Source organism: Homalodisca vitripennis, chromosome 3 (genome assembly GCF_021130785.1).
Source record: "Homalodisca vitripennis isolate AUS2020 chromosome 3, UT_GWSS_2.1, whole genome shotgun sequence".
Taxonomy (NCBI): domain Eukaryota; kingdom Metazoa; phylum Arthropoda; class Insecta; order Hemiptera; family Cicadellidae; genus Homalodisca; species Homalodisca vitripennis.
In genome coordinates this window covers 117,567,013-117,590,448 of record NC_060209.1, presented here as the reverse complement: position 1 = coordinate 117,590,448, position 23,436 = coordinate 117,567,013, and the positions used below count along the sequence as shown (strand labels likewise).

The following is a 23,436-nucleotide window of genomic DNA, read 5'->3' as shown; positions in this document are numbered from 1 at the left end:
TTTTGTAGGTTCAAAAATCAATTCTTTTTTAAATGTTTAGTTTTCTTTGTAGTTTCTTTATTTTTTGGCAAAACTGACTTGTAAATCTGCAGTACCAGATTGCTTCAGTATAAATGTAATAAAAACATAGCATAACAATAATTGTTATTTGCTTTAAATTTCTACTTGAAAATGTAAAAAATTATAATTTTCTGAAATATTTCATAACACATATTTATGTATTCATAATAACATTTCTTTCAACTTAGCTAATCTGACAATTCTGTGAAGATATTTCAAATATTGATAGTCAAACAATGTACACACTCACCATCATGCAATGCCTTCACAGCATGACTGAAGAGACATACAGCAATGATCCAGTGAAAGCCCACCATCATTGTACTGAATATGTGATGTGATCTGATGGTCCCAACAGATACTGTGATTGAATAAATTTGATGTTCACTGGACAAAGGCCATCCTGTTACCTGCAGGATGTCCTAATTGCAATAACCACTCAACTGTTTACATATCAGCACATATATAAAACAGTTCCTGTTGGTGGTATCCTCTCTGCCTTTGCTAAACAGACGAGCAGTTTTACTTTTATAATTCTTGACAGTTAACTGCGAAAAATCGGTTGAACGTCTGATCAATAATAAACAATTTGTGTAAAGTAGTATACAGTTGGTAACAATAAAGGAAAGAAACGTAATTCTAAGAAAAATATGTCAACTCTTCTGAGATACAAGAAATTAATTACAACTTTTGAAAAAAATCAAGAACCTCAGTTGGCAATATTTTTAGTTTATATTTGGATTTTTCAAGACACTGCAGTCATAACAGAATAAAGGTTCTGCGGCTATTCAAAGATATCATAGCTAATCACAAATTATTTGTATATTTTGTTTCATTCAGTTTGAAATTTTTAAATAAGTTTGGTTGAACAATTTATTTTTGTTTAGTGTTTCCTATTAGCACACTGATGATACGACTGCTGAAGCAGTAAGATGAGACATTTAATGACTACAGAAAACTGTCATGATAAATTAAATCCAAGAGCTGAGAGCCAATTTGCATTTCATAAGCACACAACTTGGTTTTTTTTTAAGTCATTAAAGGAATTTTTCCTAAAAAATAAATTGATTGTCAGCCAAGCTAGTTTTGGGGGATGTCGAACCGAGACATTACCGAAAGGGTTTGAAATATGAAACCCTTAAGTTAACACATTGAAAAACTAACCTTTTGATGCATAAATGATAGTTATATCAGCACCAAAAACTAGATAAAGATACAAGTCACCACTTATTTGAGGAAAATTATTGTTGAATATTTTTAACTTTTTTGATACTATCCCATTCTGACCTCTACCCAAACTTGTGCGGCTGACAGTTCATTTCTTTGTAAAGGAAATTCCTCTATTGATTTCAAGAAAATCAAAGTTCATGCTTCTATTATGCAAACTGGTTCTAAGCTCTGGACTAATAGTTTATTATAAAGCATTAACATCATCACTGCGACTCTATACTGAAGAGACCGCTACTCTCCCTTCTATTCTGCACTGTACGGTGTCTGTCGCAGTCAAAGTGTAAAACTACTGTACAATAACTTAATATTTTATAAAATTTAAATGTTAACAAAATGTTTCAGCTAATTTGTTGAATATTAGCTGAAAGTGTTAACAGCTGTTAGGTGCCAATTTGGATTAGGAAATATAAATACTACAATTATTTCAGAATTACAAAATAATCCAGGCAAGTTTTCTATTCTTTCTCTTTACATAAACCTTCCTCTGGTTTTAATGAATATAGAATTGGCCGAATTGTTCAAGCCATTCTTAAGATTAACAATTAGCACGACATTGTGCAATTCCTTCTTACTTATATGATAAAATAATTTAAAAATGTTTGATAAAATTTCAATAAATGTATTAAAATAAATTTTGCAAACTACAGCATTTTTATGTGACTTTTCAAAAACTTTTCAAAAATAAATTTTTATCTGATAAGATCAAGGTAACATTACTACTTTGTGTAGGGGAGAGTGGGGGAATTGTGCGCACCTAAGGGAAAATATTTTTCATATTTTTTTTTAATGGCTTATTTTGTGTCATCCGTTTACACCAAAAGTTGAAGTGGTTATCATACTATACACTGGTGTTTTTTTTGAAAATAAAATACCCTAAGGCAAAACTATGTACATTTATTTTTCTAAGAGTATGCAAGAGCGCACAATTGCCCGAACGTAGGGTAATGGTAACGCAGTGGGTTGGGTAATGGTGCGCGTTTTGAGCACATATCGGAATGTGGAATAAAGTCACCATTTATAGTAAACACTTTATTATACAGTGTGTAAGTAAAACATTATAGTGAATAAAGTATTAAAATGGTTATATAAAATGTTTTTGGTTACAAAGAGATATTTTTAATATGAAAGAGATAATTTTTTTAAACAAAGAGGATAAAAATTATTTTAGTATTTACAGAATTCGCAAATAAAGTCTTTAGCTGATTCTTTCATTGTGCATGCTGCGTGATACCACTTTCCGCACAATATACATCTGTACCACAGTTCCCTGTCTTTTTCCATGATCTCCACAAAAACCACACAACTCATTGGGCGCCCCCTCAACTGCGTCTAGATCGATTACACTTCTGTCTACATCGTCAAACTCGTCATCATTGCAGGATGGCTGAAGGGTCTATGTCTGATTCATCTGATGTGTCCCAAACGCTTTTTCTCTAGTTTGTGATAAGGCCTAACTTTGGTCTTTTTTACCTTACTGGCAGTAGGCCCATTGCTTTTATTAAGTTTAGGAGACAAAGCTAAACTTTGAACAACTTTCTGGTTTTTTTTGGTCAGTCTCTTTTTTTTTCAGTTCTTCTTTTAGTTTTTTCTTTTCTGCATTAGCTTCTAGTTTTATTTTAACTGGAGTGCTAGTTAGGAATTTCTGAATGTTGTTTTTCCCTGGGTTTTTTCTGATTTGCAGGCTTATAAACCTTCTTATTTGAACTCAAGAAAGGAGCGTATGCCAGAAAGGGAGTTGGAAGCTTTGGTCGATGTGCACGGTAACGGATCATCAAAAAAGACTTGGTGCAATTGCAGTTGACTGAGGACTTCCGAAAGTTGATGGTGTTGACACTTGACTTGTGGAAGGGAGTGTTTTTTCTGGACAAACAGTGATCCTAGTTGGTGTAGGCATTTCATGCTCTGGAAACTCCTTCTACTGGAGGGATAGGCAAAGTCGCGCATTTCAGCCATTCCGTTGTCAAAAAACTTATTCAGGGTTGAAAGGGAAAATCCAGCAGAAACGGAAAGCCTGACGCAGCATTAGACATGGTAGCTACCTTTATAAAAGCTTGATTAAGGAGTCCGGCAACATCATACTCGGTTATCTTCTCATGACCGGATCGCATTAGATGAAGATCATATTCTCTATACAAGGCGTTTTTCAAATGGACCGAAAAAAAGTCAGGTCCAGTGGCTGAAGCCGATGGGACGTGTGAGGGGGCAAAGATATCATATGAATGTTGCTGTCTTTGCAAAACTTGTAGGCCGGTATGGATATATGACTGTTGTGATTGTCCAGGATTAGAAGAACAGGATCCTCGGGTGTTAGGGTGTGAGTGTTTTTTAAAGTGAGCTAGCCACTCCAAAAAACAGCTCCGAGTTTGTCCAGCCGTTGTTAGAGAGGCAGTAAAGTGCACCATGTGTCCATTTCACTTGAAGGTTGGGGGTCATTCTTTTTGCGTGGATATATCAGCATTGGTGGGATGTAGTGGCCACAGCACTTACACAAAAACTGCTGTGATTGTTCTTCCCCTTTCCCTGAAGTAGCCCAACCTACTCTTTTAGCACCCTTTAGTGCCAACACTTTTGGGCAACTTCTTTTGGACGGTTGTTGTTATACCGGTTTCGTCCTGATTGTACGTACGGTGGGGGGTCTATTTCAAATTTATGTATCACTGCTTTCAAGTTATCAAAAAAAATCTTAACCTCTTGCTCATTGAACGCTGAAATTCTGTTATAGACTTGTGTTTTCAGGCTGGCGTAACTTCAGGTTTGTGTTGCGTTTCAAGTAGCTATATAACCAGTCTTTGCCTGCCAGACAAGTTTCTTTGTTGAAAGAGTGCTTAAGACCATTGTCTTCAGCAAATCTGTAGGCAATTCGGCGAAGCTCTTTGGGTGTTTAAACCATAAAAAAGACTACTTAGCAGCAAAACAAATTCACTAAGTTCAGCTTCCGTCTCTGCCGGGAAAATAGTTTTCCGACCTAATCGAAGATTGACGTCTCTTAGGCCTATTGGTTCCTGAACGGCAAGGTATTTTCGTAAGGTCGCCTCTGGAATGTTGAAACTTCTTCCGACTTCTCTGATTTTCCTTTTCTCTTCTTTGACAGCCCGCAAAGCATTTTTTAGGTCATCTGGCGAGTACTTTAGGCGATCACCCTTTCGAATGTAATTTCTCGGCATCTGAGAAACAAAACCACGAAAAAACAAAAGATTAGGCAAACCTTTGTATATAAGCGTGTGAGGGGGAATCATGCGCGCAAACGCGTACCATTACCGACTGCGACCATGTGCGAATAAACCTAACCTAAAATATGCAACTGAAACTAATCTAAAGACCAATCATATACGAAACACGCGTAAATTAACGTAGTTTAAGACTATGTAACAGATTATTTAGATTGGAGAAAATGATGTAGGCTTAACCTTCTTATTTTCCTGATGAGAGAAAATTATAAGAAAAATCACGATATAACACTTCTTTCACTTCTCACTCATTAACAAACTGCCAGTGGCGCGCCGGGTGTTGTTGTCTAGTAGTTCGCATAGCAACCGCTAGGTGCAGCAATTATCAGACATCGGATTACTATGTCCGTTTGTCTCAAACAGTGATGCGCACTATTACCCACTGCGCAGAATTACCCCACTCTCCCCTAACTATGTTACCATCACCATTATATATGACAACTGAAACTCAGCAGAAGATAACATTTTTATTAAACCCTGTTATAGGTAATTAATTGGATGTTCGCCCAATGCACTAAATGTAAGAAATTAGACTCAATATAAAAGAAAAATCAGTTTTTATAACAATTTTATTTTAAAACTTTACATTTGTGACCAACTGCCATCAGCTGGTGCATCAGCAGCTGGAGCGGGGGCTGCTGCTGCTGCTGCTGCAGGAGCTTGCACTGAGATACCAGCCTGCTGGGCCAGCAGCAGTTGCTGCTGCTTCTTCTTCTGCCTCACTTGGGCAGCGATACGATCTAAGTCCCTGCGGCCTTGTACAGTGATTTTGCGCCCACCGTCAGGGCACTTCTCTATCAGCTTCAGGTTTTCAAGAGATTGTAGTGCCTTGCGGGCCACACCACCTGCAGAGCGGCAGAAGTGTGCTGGGCACACACCGTTCCTCTTGCGACCTGTCACAGAATATCTGGCAATTAAACAATAGTTGTATTTGATGTACTAGTTACTTGAAAAAATTACTGTTAGGCTTTGAGTTATCTTAAGGCAGTAGAGTGTAATATAACATAAAGAAGAAATCTAAACTCTTGAAGGTTTCAAGATATTGTTACTTTCCTAGTATAGGCTACAAAGTCTTGTATTTTTACTTCATGAATACATATTTAATAAATTACCAAAATACCAATGAATCTCTAATATCAACTTTAAAATACAATTAAGCTGTTATAACTTCAATTGATTGTATGTATTATACATATCTAAAAAAAACACCTTTTATTTTACTAAGTGCAGTTTACATTAACTGTGGAACAATACTGCGAAAAGAGATTGATTGACATTAAGTCAGAAATTTAATCTGAGCAGTGTTGCCAAAATGTGTTGCAATAAATGACTTAATAAGTCATTTATTGCTATTAAATACAAGTAAATTTATAATAGGCATTGTCAAATTACTTAACCTAAACTACATACTAGGACTTTTCTTTTCAAAATCCGTGTATACAAATATAAAAACTTATTGACATAATGAAATTTATTATCAAACATTACATATATATATATATAGTATAAGATTTATAGTTGTTTTAATAGAGTGCGCTTCAGAAGAAACTTGGAAGCAACACAACACCCAGTTCACAAACTGGCCGTTAAGGCTAAGTACAAGTCTTTTGAAATAGGTCACTTATGTTATTAATAGACATAAGTCAACTCTGGAAGTACTTGCACATTTTATAACTCACTATTGAATGTCCTAGGTGTATACTATGCAATCTGCCTGAGGAAACACATTGTTTTAATGGTGAGGACCTTGAGGTTAAGAGAAGGACTCTATATGGAACCTCTTAGGCAAGTGATGAATTTGACATTAGCATTAGACAGAAACTCTTATATTTTGAAGGTATAAGGTTAAGGTTGATGCACTAAGAAATAGGAGTCCTTATATCCCCATTTCAACCCTATCGAACTGCATAGTGGTACTGAGAAAGAGAATGACTATACAGTCCCGTGGACTAAATAATTGTAAATAACAGAAGCGTATCAATTATCAATCAAAAGAAGCTATTAGAAATTTTGCTATAAAAAACCTATTTCATGCCAGGTTTGAAAGGAACTCTGGACTGGAAAGACTGTAACTACTGATAGCAAACCAGTAATACATACATGGAGCACTAGTAATATCACGTCATAAAACATACAATAACTAATATTTTGCCAGAACTAATGGCTTCAGAGTAGGTAAGATTGTGCAAAGTTAACTATACAAGGTAAGTAAAATTGCTATTCTGTGTATTCAATTAATCTAAAACTTAGTTTAAAATGAATGCATGATATATCTTGTTAAAGTGTTCAGATCCGCAAAACCAAGCAGAGCCATGAGGCCATCTTGTGTGAAGAATCTGGTTTATGTGGGATGAAATAAAACACAACAATCAACATGACTGTTGTAGAAACTTTCATCCACATCCGAATAAACTTAACTGAGTAGTATCAACGTTAAAAATTACTTAAACATGAATACTTTATAACGATCTAGATTAATTAGGTGCTGCTTACAAATTGCAAAAGATTTATATATATATATATATAAAATACTTATATATATATAAAATACTTATATATATATATATATATAATACTTATATTGTTTTGGGACTGCATCAATTACTATCTGAATTCCATTGAAGTTATTAGTAGTATTTTGATTCAGACTATTTTAATATGGAATTTTTAAATTTAAATTTATTTTTAATCATCTTAGAAAAATCACTTGTGAATTTTTTAATTTAATCCCTAGGGCTCTAAAAGCCAAATTGTTTAACTTTGAAAGCCTATGAATTAAAAGATTATTATTCTCAGCTAAACAAAAGTCTTATGATAATGTGAACGTACAAACATATTCTTAATTTTAAATTTCTAGATCTACATGGGTATCTTGTAAGCATAATTTCGATTATGAAAGAGAGATTTTTCTTCTCCTGCTGTCAAACAAATCCATCTGCAATGTTAACCCCTTAACAGTTTTTTAGTATCCAAAGTTAATTTTTTGCTGAATTTTTTTCTGTTTTTTTACAGAAACAGGTTTTTGGAATTTAAATATATACTTTTTATGAAAAACACAATTATTATTAGTGGCTTTAAAAAATTGTTGTTGTTTATGTATGCTCCACCTTGGAAGTCATTTTCGTGACTGTTTCATCACGCAAACAAAGCCAATCATCTATTTGTGCATCAGATATTTACATTGTACAATATAACACTAAAAATAAATCCATAAATCCTCCAGGATGGGTGATATGCAACCATGGGTCTGCACAGTGCAACTACAGTAAACTCATCAAGGTGCAAACACAAAGGACCAAGGAAGTGCTGACATGTAGTAGAAAATGTCAGAACTACTTTTGCAACACATGGTTGTCATAGAAATGCACTTTGCACAATATTATGGCACACAACAGAATAAAAGAGGAACAATATAACAATGCATAATATTATGTCAGTATCAAACTTTTACACAATCACTGTGAACATAATATTACATAAAAAACGTGAAGGGGTTAAAATGTAATACAAATCATGCTATTCCTGAAGTCATAATTCATACAAAACTGTCAAAAAATAACAAATTTTTCTTAAGCCATTTCCCAAAGGGCTTATAGACACAAAATTTTCAAAACTTTGAATACCTCCTTGTGAAATGATCAAAAAGTATTATAACTTTTGTTTTGTCTTCAGAAGTTGTCATAAAGAGCTGACTATAAAAAATTTAACCCAGGTAAATCACCCCAACTGCAGGGACGGTCTAACAACACTGTGAAAAACCACTTTATATAGTAACTATAATACTTTTTGACAAAAATAATAGTAGCATTTGATAAAGGTTGAATCAATGTATATTGATTAGTATGAAATTGATACTTTGATGCAAGCCGGAAAGAATTTGTATGTTATTTTGATTCCAATCATTGCTTTGAAAAATCCCCAGATAATCCAACCTTTACAACATCAGATCAAGGATGATTTGAAATGTGATCTGAGGTTGGCAAAAAAAAAAAAACATCCTTCAAGATAGTACCCAAATTCAAGCTCAGATCATGTGAGTGCTTTTAAAGGTTATCTTTAACTTTAGGACCACTAGTAACAAATGTATAATAGGCTAATGTTACTAATAGGCTGAATTGCATCAAAATGTGGGAGAAAAGGCACATATTCTACTTTATGTACTGGTTATTCCATACTATTTCATTATATTTAGGCCTCTAAGCATGTTTTAATTTGGCCATATTTTATGATTATCTTTAACCCATTGCGGATCGTATTGTTTTGGTACGCGGGCACGAATTAATTTACGGCAGTGGCCGCACGAACAGCAATGGAGCACCTCATCGTATCGTTCGCTATTGTATACTAGAAAATTCAGCTGTGAAGATATTTGTTGAGATGGAACATGGGCCTGCTGGGGTATCCATGATGTAGGAACGATAACATGCGAGCAAGGTTCCGGGGGTGGCAGGGATGATGTCTGAAACATAGTCTAAATAAAGCGGCTCGGGCGAAGCGATTACAACATCTGGGCCATTGTCTAGACTAAACCCAATATGTACATCTGCATCGATTAGTTACGCAACTAAACTCAAAAGTATTATAATAACAACTGAGGAAAACACCCAATCAGAAGCGCTAAAAAGCAGAGAGTAAACTCATATGAACGATTTTTTCAACTTCGACATACAACTGCAATCTGTAGGATATTTATTAAACTTTTAAAAACTCTAAACATAGACCATTGTTAAACACTCTTAGTTGACAAGTGAAGACGATCGCCCGATCTATCAGACACTAATAGAACTATTTGGAGGGAAACTTAAAAGCAGATCGCTGTTGCGACCTGAGCTCGTCATCGTGCCGTTAGGCCCGGCCGCTGCGTGACGAGCCCAGCTCGTCAGTGATCCGCAATGGGTTAATTGCATGGTATAACTTAAAGTGTAAAATAAGTGGTATGTAGATATTCTCAATTTGTTTCAAATAGTGTTTGTTGTTTTTTAGTGTTTTATGTTTTTAAATTTCACATATAGAATATCCTGCTTAGGCTTTTCTATTTTAAGCAACATTTGCTTTAGCCTGTTGAACAATTAAAATATTTTCCATTCAATAATAAACATTTAAAAGTTATTTTTATATGTGTTTGGAACTGAACACTTTAAACAAATTTTTTTTTCTTTGGGATACTTTATTTTTATATGTTTGGAACTGAACACTTTAAACAAGTTTTTTTTTTCTTTGGGATACTTTCACCAAGGTTTTGTCTAATAAAACCCAAGTTATTGAAAATGTGAATTACCCTCCGATTGTTCGTTAATATGCTCTCTACTGATAGATGGAACAAGCAGCACCTGTAATATTATACTTTAAAGGATGGAGATTGACTTCTTTAAAAGAATTCACAACATGATGAGTCCTGTGGAAGCAATGCTAAATTCAAGAGCTCTAGTGCCACAATTATTAATTTGCTGAATAGGATTTCCAACTCCAGTTTACTTTTTTTTATCGGAGATTCATTAATGACATTACTTGAGCTAATATATTCCCACTAATCAGTTCAATGCTTGTCAAATGCTTCACTCAATATGTCTAGAACTGCTGATACAAAAATTATCCCCAGACTCTACATCTTCCAAGGTGGTGGACTAAATGCCAGAAAAATCTGTAGCTTGATCATCCTGCCTTTAGCAGTGAGACCAGTACTCTCATACTTAATGCAAGATGGGTCACATAACCACAATACAGTAGAACCCCTCATATCCGGCCTCGGTTTTACCGCACCTCGGTTTATCCGGCCACTTCCCGGAAGCCAATATCGAAATTTATTTACCACGGCTTGCAGACGCGCAGTTGCACGCACTAGTCTCCCACGACTCTTGCGTTATTTTGGTGTATCTATTTGGTTACATTTTCCTGTGTTGTCCTCAGTTGAGCTAATAGGTTTAACCTGTAAACAGTTCGTTGATTATTTCCAGTGCGGTTAGTACAGTACAGTACAATTGTTTTGTTTCGTCAAGTCAAGTGCTGTGTACTGTAGGTTGGTTTATCCGGCCGAATCGTTATCCGGCCAGGGCTCGGTCCCGTGGTGGCCGGATATGAGGGGGTTCTACTGTATAAGAAAAAAAATCTGCCTGGCTGACAAACCTTAATACTGAAGGACGATCTTAACAGCTGCGTGTTGAATAAATGTAACAAATTCAGTTTTAAGTGTACAGTATATACTGTTATTACTAATATAATTTTTGATGATTTCATTAATATTAGTAATATGCCTTAACTTACTGGTTCAAGACAACCAATATGTAGCATATTATTTTACTTCATAACAAATAAACACACTTCATAATATCTGAACTAAAATAATTATCAATCTTACTAATTTAAAATCCATTGGTATCAACATCCCAACATAAAGGCATAACGTTTTACTGCAAGCAGCACATAATAATGGAAGTATATCCTATTTGGCATAGCATCTGAAGAACTGACCTCCAAACATCTTGGTGACTGCACCTACTCCAACGGGAGATCGAAAATAGATGTGCCTAACGATGGCTGCACACCTGGTGTAGTACCAGTCTTGGTCATATGGAGCCAACTCCTTGTACCTTCCACTCTTCACAATGTCCACCCAGTCTGGCACCTTCATCTTGCCTGTCCTAGTAATAAACTATAAATCAGTTGTCTATGCATTTAAACAGTGGTTGAGGTAGAACTCAGAAACTAGTCAGATAACATTATACTACACTTTAAAAACAGTTTTCAAAAATATTATGTACAAACTCTGTCAACAACATTAGCATAGTTTATCTACAATACAATCCAATAGCATAAGTTAGATTAATTTATGTAAAAATAGAGTAAGACACTTCTATTAAAACTTTTTCTGTTTGCCTCTATTATGTATTTCTTTTGTTGGAGAACGAAATTTCATTTTTGTTGTTCTACACAGTGTTCAATAGTTTTTATACAAGGTGTTTGAAAAGTCTGGGTACGGCTTAATATTTTACAAACCATAGCAGATAACATCTATAAACTTTGCACAGTATCATATGGCTATGTAAACTATTTTTCCTTGCTATTACCACGACATGCCAACCATGGGGGGACGGCCAACAGAGGAAAACATGGAAATCTTAAATTAAAGCATGAGTCGAGTGATACCTCATTTGAAAGAGCTCACTTAGTAGAGTTGAATGCCACAAACCGCATCTCAAAAGGTTTATCCAATCAGAAATGGCGGGTTGTTTTAGGTACACATTGCTAAGTACATTATGCGCTGCCATTTCTGACTGGATCGTCGTATTCTGATGCGGTAGGCGGCGTTTCACTCTACTAACCAATGGTTTCACTGATTAGAATTTATAAAAATAACAAAAAAATTTAATTCAAAAATTAAGTAGTAAGTTAACTATTTCACCAACAATGAATAATGGTAGAACTTAATTAATTCATAAACATAAAGACGACAAATTCATTTTAGTTTTATTTTTTGTGTTATAAATTTATGACATAATTTGCTAATTAACCCTTTGAGTGCCACGGCATATTTCCCAAGTCATACGCATAAATTGCCGGAGCATTTCCTTCTGTTTTGCAAGCGTGTGTGGAAAAAACTATATTAAAAAAACTATTCAACCGATTTGAAAAATTTTTTTTTTAGTTTACGTGTGTTATAAAACAAGGTATTTTTTCCATATAATATTATAATTTTATTTTTATTTACACAAAAAGAATATAGGTTATAACAAAAAACTAAAAAAAAAAAATTTCAAGTTTGAACTAAAATTTTATTTATACAATATTTTTTTAAATTTTTTTTTACCTATACCATATGAAAGAGCATGAAAAACTGAACAAAAATCATGCATAATATGGTGTGTTACAGTAATATTTAACCAGATACTGCAATATATACAAAATACAACAAAAAGCAATTTTTGTTCAAGTTTGTCAAAAGTTTAGAAACAATATTATGACTATCCTATTTCACTCAATGAAGTAAGACGACTGTAAAATACTAATTATATAAAAATATACACAGGCCTACAATATAACCTTACTTCTATAAACTTACTTCACCTAAAATCAATAGTTTGATTGGAACTTGCGTTTTACTTCATCACCAATCCAACAATAAAATATACGTCACTAAACACGAAAAAAGAAGTTTATAAATGCATTGTAAGTTTTACTGAACACAATTGCAGAATAGTAATAACAACAGTTTTCAGCATAAACACACGAAACTAGCACAATGTAAACACACAACAAACGAAACTGTGTAGTTAATGGCAACAAGTAGCAGCTGACCAACTATTGCGTCATCTGTTTTTTTTTCTGATGGCAAATAACTACAAGGGGGCGGTGAACAATAAAAATCAATCACAATCGATTGTTCGAAAACTTGTAGATTGCCGTGAAATAAGTTATTTGTCAAAACAAAAATGAATTATATGTGATATTAATTAAATACAAATCGTCTACTGGGTAGATGCCGGCAATTTATGCACATTTAACAACATCTACTATGTAGACGCTGCGGCACTCAAAGGGTTAAAAAAAGTCATAATAATGTACTTCACAATGTGTACCTAAAACAACCCGCCATTTCTGATTGGATAAACCTTTTGAGATGCGGTTTGCGGCAATCAACTCTACTAAGTGAGCTCTTTCAAATGATGTATCACTCGACCCATGCTACACACAACATGGGTCTGTACTAACTACAGATAACAGTATAAATATAAATCATTTAGGCCTACATACTATAAACACATTTTTTCTAAATTATTCCATTCTAGTTTTAAAATTTTAAAACAGCTTTTAGTGTAATAATACGGTAATTCTAAGCAATATATGGGTCAACCTCGATTTTTCTCATATTACAATATAATGTTCCAATAGTCAATTAGAAAAGGAAATGACTAGAATTTCTTGCTGGAAAGCAGTTATAGGGAGCAGACAACCGCCAGACGGTCATATATTGCTTAGAATTACCTATTAGTGATCAGGGGCACTAACGTGATCTGGGCTTCAAATTTGGAACTACTCGAGTAAATTTATTTTCTAAAAGAGCAAGCAGCGCGAAGCGCTGCGCAGCGGGCAGGCATCGTGTGTGATCTGGGTATATAGAATTAATTTCAGTCCGCTCAGTCACTGGCGGCCGGTCCTAATCAGTTGCTATCGTGATGTGCAGCTGTTCGGATGTTAATCCTTTTTTGTGTAATTCGTGCGAGTTTACGTTAGTGTCATTTATAGTTTGTTCTGAGGATAGTGTAACTTTAAGAAATTTTTTGTACGACCACGGAGTTTTACCACGTAATAAAACATGTCCGAGTTGCGGGGGTCAAATGACCTTAAATGAAACGGATCACGTGTTTCGATGTTGGAACAGGATAGAAAAGACTGATCGTAACCGGAAGAAAGTGAAAGTCCAGTGCAAAAAGTATGTGTCTCAGTATAAATTAACTTTTTTCGAAAACCATAATCTCACAACGCAAACAGGCTTATTGGGTGTTATTAAAACCACCACGACATGACCTGCTACGACATGAACTCGACCTGTCTCATGTTGCTGTAGTAGATTGGAGTAGCTATCTCAGAGAAGTTTGTGTGATTATTCTAGTTGAAAAATCAGAACCTATAGGAGGGGTGGGCAAAACAGTAGAGATTAACGAGGCAAAAATCGGTAAACGTAAATATAATCGCGGCCGTATTATTGAAGGGAATTGGGTTTACGCTGGTATTGAGCGTGAAACAAAACGTTGTTTTTTTCGTTCCTGTACCAACACGCGGCTAAGAAACATTGTTACCTATAATACAAAAGTACGTGTTGCCGGGAACAACAGCAATCGGTGATTGTTGGAAAAGCTATAATTGTTTACAATATAACAATTACCAACATCTTACTGTTAACCACATTTACAATTTCATTGATCCTGATACCAGCGCACACACCCAACCATAGAACGTTTGTGGCGGGAAGTTAGAGGCAATATCCCAAGGTACGGCAACAGAAAACATCATCTTGTTGGACATTTAGCTGAGTTTATGTTTAAAAGAAAATATTCAGATTATAAAACTAGAGTGCACAACATCTTTCGGGCAATTTCACATGTCTAAAACGGTGTCATAGCGTGCGGTGACCGCTGTGTGAACAACAACCCATTGAGCCAGACTCCAACTCCGACGTTGACGACTATTAAGGTTATTTGTTGGTTTTACTTTGCTTTCCGGCATGTAATTATGTGTTTAAAATTGTTTGACATACATTACCTACATTATATTGTAATATGTAATAACAATTTATCAGTAATTTTTAATAAAAAAAAAGGATCACGCACGATGCCTGCCCGCTGCTTGCTCTTTTAGAAAAAAAATTAACTCGAGTAGTTCCAAATTTGAAGCCCAGATCACGTCAAGCAATATATGACCGTCTGGCGGTTGCCTGCTACCTATAACTGCTTTTCAGCAAGAAATTCTAGTCATTTCCTTTTCTAATTGACTATTGGAACATTATATTGTAATATGAGAAAAATTGAGGTTGACCCATATATTGCTTAGAATTACCAATAATACTTATCCGATCCTCGAACATTTTTAGCTTAAATATAATTTTTTATCATCCTCAATCTAATTTTTTAACCTCTTAGAGACTATCCGATAATATAAAAAATAATCCAAGAATACCTCTCTATTTTGAAGGTATTTTCATAGGTTTAGATATATATATTATGATATAATTTATAGAGAAAAATGCAAATAAAAAGTTGTAAAGTAAAAAAAATTGCTGATTGTCCATTTGCTTCTTGTCAAGCAGATGACATCCACGTATTGGCACAGCGGACGTGTGGCATTGCACAAACATGAACATAAAAAAATATAAATTGTTAGAAAAATATAAATTATAAAAGCACAACATTTTATTGATTAGGTTATCTATCTAAAATTTGTACACACAAAGTTAAGCAAACAAAAGTTTTAAACGATCAGTAATTTGGATACTGCACATCAGCTGTCATCCTTGAATAAACGCTGCAGACTGTGGTGATACACAACATAAATATATGATATACAAAATGCAAGAAAAATATTACGATAATTTGTTAATAAGGTTATGTACTTATGGTTTTTCATACACAAAATATGACAAAAATGTTTAGCGATTGGTAATTTGGATACTGTTGATCAGCTGTCATCTGAGAAAAGCCACTTATAGCACTATAACACTGTGTCATATAGATGAGTACAACTAAAATTTAAATGTTTATGTACTTTAGGCATATTAAGTACATGTTACAAATTTAAAGCCTAAAAATGCTGTACATCTTTTTAATGAGAACAATGAGAAGTAAAACTTACACATAAATTACCACGATAAGATAGTAAAGTTAACTACGGATAATTTCAATACTAAACTATAACACGTATTTACACTATTAACAAAATTATATTTAGAAATTAATGGTGTGGCAAGACTTGGAAAGGAATCTACAAATACAATAAGTAGTTCCAATGGATAATCCTGCAGTTCTGTTTGCCCCTTTTTCGATCCAATAAAAATCAAAAACGATTGACTGGTTGAACATAGGGCATTTTTATTTAATAATTAGGTGATTGCTTTTTACAAATAACATACTTCTTACGTGAATGTGTATTTCAATATAGCATTTAGACTTTTATTAAGAAGACTTACTTTTTTAAGAAGGCAGAAAACGCCTTCACAAATTTATGTTGATCAACATCCTTAAGTGTCACTGACGGCATCTGAAACCAAAGATTACAATTGGCATATTTAGAACCAAGTATTAACATGACTAGATTACATAATTTGGTTATTAAATACATTCACTTGTCACTCAAAATGGTTTTCATATACAGGGTGTTCATTTGAAAACTTCAAACTCGTATTAAAAGACTTATAGCCCAAGTATCGAAATTCTGTAAACTGGAATGTATACTACCTACTAATTGGGGAACAACAACAAATTTTTAAATGGGGTGCTCACCCCGTGCCCAATACCCAAAGATAAAATTTGAAATCATAACTAATACCTTGTGGGTACTTTGGGATTATACCGACCACACCATAATGAAGAACACAAAAATATAAATTTATAGAAACAAACATGATAGAACGAAAAAACAACTCTTTAATTACAAAATTACAAGCATTTCCAGGTATTGTGATCGGTATTGTTGTCGCTGTTATCTTATCTTTCTCGAGAATCCCGATTACGGCAGGCCGCGCGGCATCACATGATTATTTAAGTTTTTTGCACGGGTACATAATTGCCTTTCCATTACAATTCAATTTATATTTCTGATCAGCCCCTCTAGAATTTGATATTTTACTGATAGGTACTATCTCGAGGGATGTTTTTCTTTCCTTCGGTGCTGCGCCGCGCTGATGGCCGGAGGCACTCGCATTTTGGGTGGCAGAGTGTGATCAAGAATAAAAACAAGTTTTGAGTGTTTTTTTTTTCAATAAAGAGTTTAGTTTTTGTTTGGTAATGTTTGTTTTTGTTGAATTTTTGTGTTTGGAGAAATGTAGGGGTAAAACACGGAAGTACAACAAAGCGATGCACCAGCTGAACGGGCGGCGAGACTCTGCAATCACGTTATCTACTAGACCGCTCGACTTTGACCTCTGTCTGAGGATGGGGAGGGATTTGCGATAAGACAATTCCTGTTTTATATTGACGAAATATTGTTCTACGCTAATCTAGTAATCAGTAGAAGCAAAAATGTCAAATAACGATTCATGTCTGGGTGTGGTCGGTATAATCCCAAAGTACCACCTTGTGACACCTAAAATTAAAGCTCATAAAAAATGCTGTATTTTAGTAAAAGAAAAATTGAAATCAGCGAAACCGTTTGGTATGCAATGAATACGTAAAAAAACTTTCAAACTGTGTAATAGATTTCACGGATAAAGATAAGTAATACGAGTACACATCATTGTCATAGACTAAACAGACCGGTATATAGTATATAACAGCACACTCAGATTAGCTGCAGGGAGCAGTTAACTCTGAAAATAATAGATAAGGCTGCAGTATAACAAATGGCCAACAACACAATCAAATGGATGATGATAATAGAATGATTCGAAACATCGATATTCATGACAATCCAAAGGACTGAAAGCAAAAATGTCAGACCAAATAACGTAATAGATATTCTAAAGAACAATATGGTTTTGCTAGTTTTTAATCTAAGAAATTAATGTATAAATATTAAAATATAATATATAAACAAGATAGTTACAACAACACAATATCATTTACTTATGTATTTTCAAGGATAAACGTGACCTGCTTGTGAAAACACATGATTAACATACGTCAGTGTTCTTGCCGTTCATTAGTCAATAACGAAACACATGATTTTAATTTTGACCTGATAATGTCAAACTGAATTTTAACTGTCAAGTTTTAAGCTTTTAAAATCGTATTATAGTAAAGCTATACTTTTAAATGTAAAATAAATGTACTTGTTTCAGATTACATAAACAACTAAACTTAATTTAAACAACGTTTAAGCAGCGTAGTACTTATGATTACTTTAGCCAATCAGAAATAGTATTTCTGCAGGTACGATACCGTCAAAAGTACATTCATTCATTAAAAAGTCAAAGTTTGTTTGATTTTCAATTAAAATTAGTATTTAAGTTACGGTTTCTCATTACATTCATAATTTAAATTCAGAATGTTCAAGTCTTCTCAAGATCGTTTTTAGATAGTACTGTGTTTGTTCTTACTTTTCTTATAGCGAAACACTATTTGATTTCTACTTTTAGTTCTAGTTTTCATCTCATCAATACAAACTGACCAATTTGTATTTAAAGGAGCAAGATAATTATCTAGTAACTATTAAATAACATTGCTCAATGTTTATAAATACATTTTGAGCAATAGGCTATCTGCATAATCATCGCCACTGCTCTTGTAGGCATTAGCCTTCTCTACATGAACAACATTAGCAGATAATGATAATAATAATAATAAATTCGTTTATTTGTCGTTAAAACATGTTACATGCATTGACAAAGACTAATTCAGCTACAGACTAAGTAGCATTGTCTCTAAATAATATTTAATAAGTATAATACATAAATATTATATATACAACAATATAAGACATCAATTGTCTAGTTGATAATTTTACCTAGTTTTATTATGAGTTTATCTTAAAACAATCATTAAAAAGTCTATTTTGTTAATAGAAAAAAATTCATCAATATTATATAAAGGGTTTTATTAACAGCCATTCATAAAGTTTATTTTTATAAATTTTAAGAGGGTATTTTTCTATCAAATGTGTCAATTTGTTTTACACCTTCAAGCCAATTATAACATGACTATTCATAAGATTTGCTCAGTCGACAATATTTCCATAAAATGTTATTTTTGTTTCGTGTGTTATAATTATGTGTTTGTGTATGGTTTATTAAGTCCTTATTATTTAAAATATAAACAGATAAGTCAAACAAATATAAATTAACTATTGTAAGTATTCCTTGGTTAATGAAAACAGGTTTACAATGATCAAGATATTCAGCTTTACGAACAATTCTAACAGCTTTCTTTTGAAGCACCAGTATTTCCTGAACTCTAGCACTATTTCCCCACAGTATTAATCCGTATCTCAAAATTGACTGAAAGTATCCAAAATATGCAGTCCGAACATAATTTTCACTTATGCAGCAAGATAAGACGTCTCAATAAAGAAATAATTCTAGATAATGTAGTAGACAGAAAATCAATGTGAGGTCCCCATGAAAGATTATTATCAATATGAATTCCTAAAACTTTGATTACACTACTTGATTCAAAATTAAAACTATTTTCAGGAACTGATTTTAAAGTAAACATAAATGTTTTGAGTTTTAGTTTCATTCATTAAAATGATGGCACTAGCCTAAATAAAGAAAGCTAGCAATGATTAATTATGAATATGTATAGGTCAAATGTAGTTATTTGATAGTATCAATTTATATTTAAAATCGATAATCATAATCCAATTGTTGGTGACCTCTTATAATACTGTAGCCATAGATAACATATAAATCATAGGACAAATTATAACACAAATATGCAGCATAAATGTAACCACAAATTTCAAATTATTAAAAAACAAAGTTATTTGTTATTTCCTCCTCCTAAAAGCGTAAATATTTTTGTTTCGGAGGATGAGCAGAATACATTAATAGCGTGAAACTCAATAACAATGTGAAACTCATGATTTGCCTTTAACCCCATTGATACCAAATTAAGCTAGGATAGTTGGCCAAATAAGTTATTCCGGTACTTTGGGATTATACCGACACACCAGTATGAAGAACGCAAAATATATAGAAATATTCAATTTATAGAAATAAAATATGATAGAACGAAAAAAAACAACTGTTTAATTACATAATTACAAAAATTTCCAGGTATTGTGATCAGTATTGTTGTCGCTGTTATCTTATCTTTCTCGATAATCCCGATTACGGCAGGCCGCGCGGCATCACATGATTATTTAAGTTTTTTGCACGGTACATAATTGCCTTTCCATTACAATTCAATTTATATTTCTGATCAGCCCCTCTAGAATTTGATATTTTACTGATAGGTACTATCTCGAGGGATGTTTTTTCTTTCCTTCGGTGCTGCGCCGCGCTGATGGCCGGAGGCACTCGCATTTTGGGTGGCAGAGTGTGATCAAGAATAAAAACAAGTTTTGAGTGTTTTTTTTTTCAATAAAGAGTTTAGTTTTTGTTTGGTAATGTTTGTTTTTGTTGAATTTTTGTGTTTGGAGAAATGTAGAGGTAAAACACGGAAGTACAACAAAGCGACGCACCAGCTGAACGGGCGGCGAGACTCTGCAATCACGTTATCTACTAGACCGCTCGACTTTGACCTCTGTCTGAGGGTGGGGAGGGGTTTGCGATAAGACAATTCCTGTTTTATAATGACGAAATATTGTTCTACGCTAATCTAGTAATCAGTAGAAGCAAAATGTCAAATAACGATTCATGTCTTGGTGTGGTCGGTATAATCCCAAAGTACCGTTATTCCAATACTATCAGTTCAAATTAATACAGGACTTTGATGACAAATAAAATATATGCTAGACATCAAATCTCATAACCCATAACAGTCACTTACAGAGGTTAGAAAACAGCAAAGCCAACAAACACAAGTATTTTACCTTAATTATAACGTTATTGGTATCAATTTACAATATCGTGACCATGGAAAGGTATGTTCATTTTTTTTTCCTGTAAACTACAATTTTTCCTGAAAATAATAGTGAAAAAAAAATCCGTCGGCAACGAAAATCAAAGGAGTTACGATTTTTTGAAATTCTCTGAAAACTCTGTTTTTGACAGTACCTCTGGCAACACTATCCATATTTGACAGTTTGGTATTACTCCACGGCTCTCTCAAATAAAGAAGGGACGCCATTTTGAACTATTTTGTTCCTCCGTGTCTATTCTTAACCACCTAGTTCAGTAGTGGTAATGGCACACCTTTGTATTGGATGTTCATTAAGCTAAGTGATAAGTTACTGAAATGATGCAGACTAGTACGTTAATCCTGTCAACGATGCCTACCCGCTGCGCAGTGTTGCGCACTGCTTGCTCTTTTAGAAAAAAAATTAACTCGAGCTTGCAAAAGTCGAATCCCAGATCACGTGATGCCCCTGATGCCCGTGCTCCTTAACGCAATAATGCCCGAAAGGCATCAATATAATACAATAATATTCTTTCCCCCCCAGTTTATATGCACCTGTGATAATAATACTAGGCTATAAATGCCCAACCCATGAAAAAAAGTCCATTTTCCATGGTCATGGTATTGTAAATAAATACCGTAACAATGTGAAACTCGTGATTTGCCTTTAACCCCATTGATACCATATTAAGCTAGGCTAGTTGGCCAAATAAGTTATTCCAATACTATCAGTTCAAATTAATACAGGACTTTGATGACAAATAAAAAATATGCTAGACATCAAATCTCATAACCCATAACAGTCACTTACAGAGGTTAGAAAACAGCAAAGACAACAAACACAAGTATTTTACCTTAATTATAACGTTATTTTAATAGGTCTTAGCTAATCAATCTGAGTAAGGTATATATATATTTGGAATTTCAATGCAATAAGTTTAAAATTTGTTATATTGCCCACGTGTGGCACCAATCATTATGATAAATAGTAGCCTATTTAACAAAATACAATAGTTGTGTAAGAAATAGCGCTCCGAACTTTACCTTCAAACACTTGATAGTTCTTATTACAACTTTAAATTGCTTTTTTAATGGTGTAACTAGTATTTCATTAAAATAACTCACTCACCTTTCAACGATCTCCAACTCCAATATATGACGACAGTAGAGAAAATGGCCGCCGGCCTGATTGTACCTTTGCGGAAAAGGACGTCTTTGGTCGCAGCCATAGAAATAGTTTTCGAATGGAGTAATTTGCCACCCAGCCCAGGAATTAGGTATATATATATATATATATATATATATATATATATATATATATATATATATATATATAATATATATATATATACACATATAAGTAGATTATGAATATGGGGTTTTTAGCTCACTTTTGGGACAGACGGTAAATCAATGAAAAATCACTGTTTAAAGGACAATAAACGAATCTGTAATCACGAATGAAAAAAATTACCGAATCTATAGCTGTTTGCTTCTACTTTCTTGAGCTGTCAAATCAATCTATTTGAAATGTCTCGAATAAACGAAAAATCTTCTACTCTACAAAAATTGATAGTAACACAATCTTTATCTTTAATAGTCTTCTTTCCAGTAACAACCAAGTGTAATTATCAAGTTTATTCAATTCTTTAATCTTTTTTTCATCCAAAAACATTCAAAAGTCTGTTCGGTTAAGTGTACTTTATTATCTTCCAACTCGGCAATTATTGTAAACCCGAATTTATCTTTTATTTTCTCCAAATTCAAAATTTTGTATTTCTTATTTTCTTCTAATTCATTCAACTTCTTATATTCTTTAAACTTGAATTCACCAACAGCGTTCAACTCTTTCAAGAACTCCATTTAGATAGAAAAAAATTTAAAGACGGAAAAAATGAAATTTGCTAACAATCACTCGAGAAGTCGAGGGAATTGCCAACATCTTCATTGTTTGTGACGAGGTTCTTTCATTTAATTTCTCCCAAATGTACTATAAAATCATCGAGGATTTCTAGCTTAAAATCGTAGACAAATTCAACATCCAGATAATGAAAAAATACAGGTAATATCTTTTCATAATAAACGTGTGTATTTAAACCAACAAACCTAATGTATTCTTTGAAAAGGAAAATAATTTTGTCAATGGTTCTAAGAGATAAGTAAAAATTTTTATTCTGTTTTCTAAAATTCTGTAACAAAATGTGTTTGCTTTCTTGTCTCCATATTGTAATTTTCTAAGCAGGTTATTCAAATGTGTTAATTTATTTCGAAATTTCTTAGGTTTAGGTCTTTCGTACAAAATTAAATTACAACCTCTACAAACTAAATATCTTTTATCGATAATTTCTCCTATATTAGAACACTTGTAACAGTTGGCATTATACTCTTCCATTTAAACAAAAAGATTTTTTGTTTAAATGGAGATTATGGAACTAAGTCTAACAGAGATATAAATTTTTCAGCACAAATGTTTATGTTTACATTTCTACAACAGAGATAAATAGAAATAATTTCATTCTACTGTAACAACTATTTAGATATTTTGTCTATGATTACAAAGATTATTCCGGAAGAAAATCGAGATTTTTCATCAGCGAAAGAGTATATTTTTGAAGTTTTAGAAGGAATGAAAGAGAATAATATGAATTTAGCAAATTATTTTTCTTAAATAAAAAATCTATTCTACTAAATAGTCATCAAACAACATGAACTCT

General features: G+C 33.4%; 2 protein-coding genes across 2 annotated transcripts in view; both read right to left on the bottom strand.

Moving 5' to 3' along the window:
- LOC124357386 (CLIP domain-containing serine protease 14D-like) overlaps positions 1 to 394 on the bottom strand; it is a 51,820-nt gene extending 51,426 nt beyond the window's left edge. The window contains exon 1 of the mRNA XM_046809141.1: positions 311 to 394. Within this exon, the coding sequence (XP_046665097.1) occupies positions 311 to 380 (70 nt within the window). The 5' untranslated portion in view covers positions 381 to 394. The remainder of the gene's footprint in view (positions 1 to 310) is intronic.
- A 4,674-nt stretch (positions 395 to 5,068) lies between these two features.
- Positions 5,069 to 21,987, bottom strand: LOC124357387 (40S ribosomal protein S19-like). The gene is made up of 4 exons (XM_046809142.1): positions 21,852 to 21,987; positions 16,195 to 16,265; positions 10,986 to 11,155; positions 5,069 to 5,410 (listed from the first exon to the last, which is right to left on the bottom strand). Exons 2-4 carry the CDS (start codon positions 16,263 to 16,265, stop codon positions 5,100 to 5,102), a joined length of 552 nt encoding a protein of 183 aa, XP_046665098.1. The 5' UTR covers positions 21,852 to 21,987; the 3' UTR covers positions 5,069 to 5,099.
- Positions 21,988 to 23,436: the final 1,449 nt, after the last annotated feature.